At 35.6% G+C, this 9,984-nt stretch overlaps 1 protein-coding gene across 1 annotated transcript in view; it reads right to left on the bottom strand.

The window, feature by feature from the left end:
* Window positions 1–4,893, bottom strand: part of LOC110097499 (STI1-like protein) — a 10,135-nt gene extending 5,242 nt beyond the window's left edge. Inside the window, exons 1-3 of the mRNA XM_020823880.2 lie at window positions 4,370–4,893; window positions 3,309–3,358; window positions 3,053–3,140 (exon numbers count right to left, since the gene is read on the bottom strand). Coding sequence (XP_020679539.1) covers window positions 3,053–3,140; window positions 3,309–3,358; window positions 4,370–4,801 — 570 coding nt within the window. The 5' untranslated portion in view covers window positions 4,802–4,893. The remainder of the gene's footprint in view (window positions 1–3,052; window positions 3,141–3,308; window positions 3,359–4,369) is intronic.
* Between the last annotated feature and the right edge of the window lie 5,091 nt (window positions 4,894–9,984).

The following is a 9,984-nucleotide window of genomic DNA, read 5'->3' as shown; positions in this document are numbered from 1 at the left end:
ATGGATAATTCACGAATTCATAGATACTTTACAGTTAACGTGCTTTTAAAACAATAATTAATAATAATAAATAGTCAACTGAAATCGCCGTCCAGAGTATTATAGAGTTGATAAACCTTGATTTTTTTTTTTTAATTTTTTTTTTCATTCAAACTTCAAGATATAAAGTTTTAGATGTATGTGTAACATCTGGATGCATGACTATATGGCCCACAACACAATATCCATCTAGATAACATCACAACTCTAGAATTGAATAGACAATAAGACAATGCATATGAACAAAAGTGTCTAAAACTACACTATATACCTACCATATTTACGGATATATCTAACTGATTGCCCTTCTCATAGGTTGTACACAAAATCTTATTTAAAAATCATCTATGCTATCGAAGGCTTTCCTAAAAGTTGTAATTAAGTAATAAGGGTGGGTTTATATAAAAATATATAACTTTGTGAGTACAATACATTCTAAATATGAAAAAACACAATGGAAAAAAATTAATATCAATCATGAATATTGTAATGATTTATAGATAAAGATGACATTTGACATAGAAATTATTTTCCTGCATAGATCATAGAATGAACACAATAGTTCTTCAGTAATTATATATACTATCTTGAGAAACCTAATAACAATAGCCTGTCTTGAATTAATCAATCATTGGCTGACAGCACAAATGAGATGCAACTTATACATGTGAACTATCTCAATGACATCAAGGAGCCCTGACGCATCATTGGCTCATTGCCTAATACACCTCTCCTCAATACAAGTCTAGTGTAGCTCATACATCTAAAATTCTGAGTGGAAGCAAGGTTATAGTAATAAAATATATAAATATATTAGCATACCCAAATAGTACCATAATGGAGGCCTATCTATAACATGCACACATAATCATTAATATATATTGAATATTTCCTATGCAAAAGACTTCTCATGTGATAGTTTCGTTGATAGGAGCATTTGACTTCGAATTTGTATCTCAAAATTATAACAATATGTGCTTTAGAGTGTGGGGCATTACTACCTATGACCAACAATGGCACATAATTACATTGATATAAGCAAGGGGTGCATTTAACGACCCACCCAGCAGTCTCATTTACTACATGTTGGATCATCATCATGGTTTTAAGTTGCTATTTGATGATGGCAACTAAAATGTTTTGACCAATCAAAAGAATCAAAAGAAAGAGGTGATAACCCAACCCTTGCATATAGATCCGGTCACTAGACAGATAAGTTGTCTAATATGATTGACTTGATCTAAAAAATATTGAGCTTGTACAATATAATAATCATGGCCCGCAGCTCTATGTTGGCATATCCCATTGAAATAACATCACCAAATTGATTTTAGGCAATCATGCCATAATTCACCCCGCCTAACCCAATGAAATTAGCTATGTATTAGTTCGGCCAATCTTCACTCAAAAAAAACTTGGGCTTGAATTTTTAACCTTCTTACAGGACTATATAGATTGTAGGGTTTATGCAAGCTCTGCACTCCTTTGGCCCAATCTAACTCATCTAAAACCCTATCAAACTCACTAAATGCCTACATCTATGGGAAATGCCCATCTAATTAGAAAAAGGAATCTAAATTAAAAAAAAAGGAACCTCAAACTATGTTAGTTGATCACTCTCAACCAATCCAAACCTAGTTCAAGCAAACTTTAAACAACTTTATACTGACAACACCCTCTCTTTCTTCCAAACATCCTCAAGATGCTATTTGATCGATAGCCATTACCAAGGTATGCCCACTGAGGATTAATTATCATACATGAACTCCAAAGCACCTACTAGTTATCATCTCTCCTTCATTTATAGCGAACAACATCTCATCCTAGCATAAATCCCAAGGCAAATGTATCACCAAACCAAGAATCCCCTCCACCCCCAAGTACATCATATTTGGTGTGAGTCCTAAAAAGTTTGCTTAGTCTGATTGTCATATACACATGGGATTTTCAAAGAACCGAAAATGATTTGGGTTTCATACAACATAGAATCACTAAATATATTTTTGATACCAATATGGTGCAACCTCCTTAATTGGATTACAATTTCCACGTAACTATTTTGGGAATCCAAGAACACACCATATCCATAAATAGAGTCTAACATGTTAATATTTCTACTCAATATTTTAATCAATTCACCCTTTTCGTCCAAAGAAAGTAAGAGAGAAAGAGAGATAAAATCCTCTCGCATTCTCTTCAATTAGACATTATTCAACAGCAGCCTAAGCTCAGATCCTAGCATCCCCATACGAGAGAATAATTTAAGTTCCAACATTCTGTTATTGTTTGGATAGAATGTGATTTAAAAAAAGGTTGGCCTCAATCCTCTTGACATGCACAAAAAGGATTTTCAAAATGGAATAATGGCTATTACACGATTTAAATTTAAGCTATATGCTTAAGGTGACAATCATACATTTTGAGAGCATGTCATCTATATTTTAAAATAAGCGAACATATAATTTGATTGCATGGTGGTGCAAAACGAACATCTAGAAATACAAGGGTATCTATGTCATCATTAGTCATGACCACCCTAGCTTGCATTTCTAAATTCTCTTTAATTAATATAATGAGATTTGATTATTCTTAGAAATGATCCCTTACATGTTTCTATCTAAATTATCAATCTTAAGGTTTTCCCAATATTGATATTGAGAACACCTACTTTTCTCTCTAAAAATCTTACAATGATATTAGCCTTTAATAGGAGTAACATAGTCAAGAAAAAAGAAGTCATGAGCTAACAAGCCCCTTTTTTATCTCACAAGGTAATAAGCCTAATATCAATTCCAGCGTCGAAGTTCCAGTACTAGTGAATGAATCTTACATGGTTTTCTCATTTAAGCGGATGAAGGCATAATATTGAAAAACTTGCTTTAGACTCAAGGATCCTTTCTCTCAGTCAACCAAATATCATGGCAATCTCTCATAAATTTTATCAGGCACTCTAATGAGTATTAAATTTTTGCTATTGTAGATAGAGAGCATAAATGCAGCAAAAGTGACGTACCTGAGGAAAATAAGGTGCTATCTTACATACTTCCTTAGCATCTTCAAGAGCACCATCATTGTCTCCCATTCCTAATTTAGCAGCTGATCTGGAATAGAATAAACAATGCACACATAAGCCAAAATACCTATAACCAATTTAGTATCACTCAAGCACTTTAAATGGGATTTCGCGTTCAGCTTACAGCAGAAAGTAAGAACAAAAATTAATATAAGGGGAAAAGAATCAATCATTTACTTATCCAACGAAACAATACCTGGCTTTGTAGATGAACTGCAAACCTCCGGAAGGATTAAGCTCAATAGCCTGGTATAAGGCACCCACCAAAAAAATAAATATCTAGTCTATTACTTGTTCTAGGGTTTGTTAGTAAGAATACTTTGTTGGGAGTAAATAAAGAACAAAACAAACAAAGAAAACAAACAGCGGAGAAAGAATATCATAATTTAACGTGGAAAAACTCAAAAACAGAAAAAATCACATAGTCATATTAGGCCAAGAAATCCACTATGAAAATTAGGAGAAATTGTAGAGATCTCTCTCGTTCTCTCACAGTCTTCACGCCCTTTCACGTACGCACACACACTTTTAAGGATGCAACCATATAAAAATTGCAGGAAAGAAACTGGCTCAGTCGGCCAGCATCGCCGCGACGTTTGACCCATAGCACCTTGCTGCTAGGTTCTCTGTCCCAAAGTGGGTCCACAATGCCATCGTGTTGTGTTTACAGCACTGTGACGATGTGTTCACAATGCCTTGATGTTGAGCTCTCTATCCTAGAAGATCTAAAACACCTTGGCGTTGAATTTACAGCGCCATACATAGCGCCACGGCATTGTATGGATAGACGTAATTGAGATTTGAGACACCAGTACAACCCGATTGATAGACACATTCAAATTCCACAGAGAACTAACATAATTTTCTTGAGTAAATTTGTAAATATAAATTTAACAAAACTGGAGTTTTGAATCCTGAAAACTGTGCCATCAATATCCTAAATTTGAGTTGAATATGAAAAAATTTTGGATGCAACTTTGATGATCTACAAATTTCTTAAATCCTACATCCTAAAATACCTTGAATCCTGCTAGTGACATGATTTATGAGATTCCAGATTTTATCCAAATTCTAAATTTATGAAACTCAGGATTGAAGATAGCCTAAAAAACCATTTGGCTAAATTCACCCTGAAGCTAGCCTAAATCCTGAATAAACCATTTCAACCAAAAAACTCCTAAATATTACCGAACAATCCAATGCTCACAAAGGTCCCTCCTTTCCAAATCCATTAAACCATGTGCCCAAGACACTCACCTGATTCAGCAGCGCCAGGGCCTCAGAGGCATTGCCTTTCTCCAATTCTACTTCCCCCTTCTTCCTTAAAGAAAGAACCTCCAGGTTCCTCCACGGATCAAATTCATCACCACAGATATCAGCAAGCAGCCGAGATGCCCTCGCCGGCGTGCTGCAGTGGCTTACGATGCCACCGCCAGGGAGAACTACCAGATTGGGGCCGGCACCACAGCGACCTAGGCAGCCACAAGAGGCGATGGAAACGCCATGAGGCGCGATGCTCGAGAGGACTTCAAGCGTCTCCCTCGAACCTTGCTTACCGCAGCTACGGTTCACGCAAACCCTAAGCTCGGTCACTTCCGCTGATCTCGCGGCGGCACAACACTGATGAAAAGAGGAGAAAAGGCGTGGTGGAGTTGTGGGTATCCCACAGCCCGTGAGTGTTGCTGGCATGGCGAAGTCACGAAATTGAGCCGATGGGTGGAGAGACAAGAGTTGCTAGCGGGATCGTATGGATAAGGAAAAGAATAGTTGAGTTGCTCCAATGGATGGGGGATTTTATTTATGATTTTTGTGTTAGGGCCCGTTTGTGGCAAAATTCTTTCATTATTTTAATTTTCCAAACTATCGAGATCGATGTATATATCTATATATATTGTGAATGGGGTATCCATTTGCTGCATTTCCGAAATGGTGCTTGGTGACGTGATTAATTCTCGACTGGTCTAAAAAGGCACCCACCCCAAAACTTGCTGGCCCGTTTTTTATTGGGCCCCACTTAAGAGTGCCGCCGCTCGAGGGAAATCGATTTCTACTTTAGTATTTACAAAAAATTTCACCAATATTTTAATACTTTATGCTTCTTTTTATTATTATTATTTGATGAAAACCATTTTTTATAATAAGATCAATGTAGTTTTTTTTTTAATTAAAATGTATTATTATTTTTTAGAGAATTAAGAGAGAGTGCTCAGACTCACACACATCACACACAAGCATGAATCGAACCCAAAATCTCCAGCCGAACGTCTAAAACTCGTTTGGCGTCTGTCGTTTGCTACAGTCGATTACCAAAAAAACGGCATTCACGTGAGGGTGAACAGTATGATGACGCACTGTTCACATGTTATTTTTTTTTAAATCCGAAAATTAGGTAAAATAAAGTATGAGAAAGAACATACATAGAATATTCTTTTTTCAGTGTTAGAAAATGGAGTTCGGGTAGAGACAAGTTACTATGTTTTATAGTATTACTATATTTTGGAACGAAATTTGAATTTTTCGGTTGGAGATGGCCTAAGCTTCAATGATAAATCATATAAGGCTTTGGGTGAGAGCTCCTCCTCGGTCTGAGTACGTTGGCTAGTTTAGTATTAACTTTAATTAGTGCATGTTAGCATGGTGAGTACATGTTGGACCTGATAGGTATGTGCTTGACCTATCAAGATCATGTTGAAGCTCACAGGTATGTGTTGTACCAAGAATCTTGACCCGATTTGGACCTAGTTGAGATCATTAAATATTTGAATATGCGTATCATAAATTAACTGATTTAAACTTATAGAATTGAGCTGAATTTTAAATTTAAACAAAATTAATTAGTCAACCACAAAAATGAGTGCCCAAGTTCACTTAGACTTCGTTTGTGATGACTTTCTTACTGCTTCTTAAAGTAGCTATTTTGTACAAAAAAGTTACTTTAAGAAGCAGTAAGAAAGTCATCCCAAACGAACCCTTAGTTTTACCTACCCTTTTGCCTGGTCAATACATGTTCCTTTGTTTTTCACCATCACTTGCCACCATTGAGACTCCAACTTCCCAGTCAACATGACACTCGTCATCTTTGAAAATCCATCTCATTCGTCATTACTCATCGTTGCTGAAACTCTTCGACCATTCTCAGCTGCTTATCGCGGTCAAGACCCTTCCTCAGCCATCCATCATTAATCGCTCGTCGCCCTTCAACCACCCATAGTTGCTCGCCTTCATTGATCATTCACCATTGTTGTAGGAGGAGGTCTCATTCATTCATCAAGAATCCATCCTCGCTAATTATCCTTCCGAGCTTGCATTATATCGTTGTTGTCATCGTTGTGAAAATGTGTTAAATCAGTGAAGAACAATAAGCACCTTTATAGTTTGTGTGTTTCTTAGACTTCGTTTGTGATGGTTTTCTTACTACTTCTTAAAGCAGTTTTTTATATAAAAATTAAAATTTTTGTAATAAAAAACTACTTTAAGAAGCAATAAGAAAACTATCCCAAATGAAATCTTAGGCTCATGTTTTAGTTCATATGATTATTGGTGTTTTAGTAATATGCAAATGAAATTAAGAAAATGATGGTAATGAGGAGGTGCAATCATTGTGATTTCTCCTTGTAATGTGTGGTTGATTCATAATTTCTTTATGTGCTTGTGTTTGGGTTTTCAACCCACCGTTGCTTAGCTCGTGTGGGAGAGAATCGGTTGGGCAAAGCTCAGGTCTCAGGTTCGAATTCCATGGGTGGTAGCGAAAGTCTTAAGTGTTGGCCCGGACTAATTGGTGTGGGTAGCCTGCTGGGTCGACCGGAATTTACAATCCGCTTTGCGGATTGGTTCCTCATCACAAAAAAGGGTTTTCGTGACTTGATAGGTTACTAGAGCTGCGGAAAAGCTCAAGTATTGGTATTGCCAAAATGGCTTGTAATGCTTCCAAGTGGTTTTAAATAAATGGCATTAGTGTTGCATTGCAGTTTGTAATGGCGTTATCTTTTTTGTTGATCATATAAGTGTATCTTAATAGAGTTTTGTAAAAAGTTGGGTAAAGAAATGAATTAGGTTTTAGATCATTGTGTGGAAAAAGAAAGAAAAATTGAAGACTTTGGCTTCATTTGGGGAGAAATTATTCTTTGAGTAGTCCAAATGTAGCTTCCCGTCTGGACTATAATCAGGTCTTGACACATTATTTTATTTTATTTTGTATACAATCACCTTGATTTTTTTATTAACGTGTGATTCGATGATCTGTCCCTGCTAATTCAATTAATAATAATTTTCTTGCAACCCGATGACCCGACCCAGTCCGAAGGTTATAGATTTGAAAAAAATAAAGGCGATGCGTCCGTTCATTTTTTAAAACCAGCAGAAGACCAATTTTTTTTAGGATTTTGGAGTTAGAGCTCTCATCTCGTTCAACAAAGATTACTATGTGCGGAATCCGAACTCTCACAGTGCTCTTTATCTTCAAGAAGGAACGGTCGATCATCGCTCTCTCATCCTCTTTAGCTGTTTAGGCTTTAGTATGAGGGACAAATTATTTTTGTGGATATTATGTAATTATAAACTTTTAGAGCTATCTTTATATCATATAAATTGTTCAATGTGTGAACTTGTATATTGTAAAAATTCCATAAGAAAAAAGCTAATAGCTTTTGTTAAGCTGTAGAAATAAGTGTCTATCTTAATTATATTCAACTATTAATTGGCTTGGAGGAAATACATAAATTTTATGGAGTTTGAGAATGTGAATAATAGTTCCAATATTGAACACTATGCACAAGCTTTGTGCACATACTGTGGACAACCTTATGCACAGTCTATGCTATACTTTATCACAGTGTGTACAAGTTTGTACACATACTATGTACAGCTTATGCACAGTATGTGTACAAGCTTGGAAGAATTATTATTTTATTTTTTACATAAACAACAACCAGAGCTATCAAATATAATCTATCAATATTAAACAGCAAAACAAGTTATATAATTTAAAACATCAATGTACACATATGTATTCATTTCCAAAAATTAACACTACTCAGGATTTACACAATCATATCATAACTACTCTGTCATGAGTACAAAGTAATAACTAAAAGAAATAGAACCTGAAGAATCCCGACCAGCCTCACACTCTTGCTCCCCTACCCTAACATAATCATTTAATCACATATAATGAGCTTAAAAAAGCTCAGCATGTCACCAAAATCTACAACTGAATTCAAAGCAAGGTAAATGAGCAATATGTATTTCAGGGATCAAATCATAGCAATAGTAATCATATGATCATTGAATTGATACATAAACAGTAAAATTCATATGTAATAATAGTTGAATTTATAAACGATAAAATACTATAATACGGAAGCTTGTAAAGTAGTAAACCAGTACGAGTGTTAAATCTATAAATCAATCGTCGTATCCATAATACAAATCAATATAGAAATCGTATAAAGCATCAAATCAAAATATCTGTAAAGAATGTCTAAATCAAATCAATGTAATAAAATCATATATGAATGTACACATGATATCTAAACATTCTATATCACGTGCTCAGCATATCACATGGTTAATATCAATATAGTGAATAAATAGTATTAAATAGTATCAATATGTAAATCAGTGGTAGGAGTAGTAGAATAATAAAATAATAATAAACCCGTGTAGTAACAATAAATTTGTACAATAATAAGAATAATGTCTCAAAACATACATTTCAGTAGTCACACAAAATAAATAGAAGTTATGGCTATCATTGTATTTTTCAATATTAGTATCAGTGTTAGTAAATCATTTACTCAGTAAATAGAGTCTTCACACTTTATCCGTCGGTACAGTAATGATCTCTTTATAACTCCCAATTAGTGTATTACGTAAATTAGTATAGAGTAACACCAACCCACAATATTTAAAGGAAAGCCTGTCGGCTCATCATCCTGTACAGATCAATCAGTCTCCAACAACGGGTCAACCAGCATTTACTTATTTATTTCACACACGTATAGTATTATCAATATACTATAACAGTAATAACGACCAGCTATTACTCATGCACATATCCGCATCCATTTTCAATACATTGTAGTTGATATATTCTCAAAAAATTATCTTGATCGGGCATGAATCTCGAGGCAAAATCGAGCAGGAAACTTCAAAAATTAAATTCGGGAGCATCTAAACTCCAATTTCAGCAAGCTTATAGTCAAACTGAGCGTCTCAGAAATACAAACCCAACGATACAAAACTTAACTCAATCCGAGCCTAAATGAGTCCAAATCAAGGACCCGAAGTGCTATTGGAAAGTTCGTACCATAATTTGAGTTACTAAACGGTCTCAGAACTTAACAAGCTTATAGTCAAATCGAGCAGCTCGACGAGATGAATGCAACGAACCTAAGATCGTCGAATTCTGACATCATTAAAACCTTTAAATGTCTGATGAACAGTGCACGATCAAGGGATTCAATATCAGCAGTCCATTCGACAACTCCCTATTTGCCCCTGCTATCACACCTATTTACAAGTTATGCCACTCCAGAAAATCTATAAATAGACTCCTCATTTCTCATGAGAGGGGACCCAAGCAAGAAGAAGAGAAGAAGAATAGAAGAGGGAAGAGAAGGATAGGAGGGAATAACTCCTCCTCGACCACCGCAGGAGTTCTTCCCAATGCCAAAGTGATGTCAAAATTCTGTCGGACGCCCGAGGGACGCCGGAATTCTTCCCAAGTGACGCTGAAATTCTACCGGACTTCCAAACGACGTCAAAATTCTACTCAACTTCGGAACGACGTCGAAACTCTACTCGACATTGTAACTGACTTTCAATCCTAAAGAGATTCATTGTAATATGATCGTCCTAAATTTTAAGGACGA

The sequence above is a fragment of the Dendrobium catenatum genome, unplaced genomic scaffold, assembly GCF_001605985.2.
Source record: "Dendrobium catenatum unplaced genomic scaffold, ASM160598v2 fragScaff_scaffold_743, whole genome shotgun sequence".
NCBI lineage: Eukaryota > Viridiplantae > Streptophyta > Magnoliopsida > Asparagales > Orchidaceae > Dendrobium > Dendrobium catenatum.
This window is presented reverse-complemented; position numbering and strand designations above follow the sequence as displayed.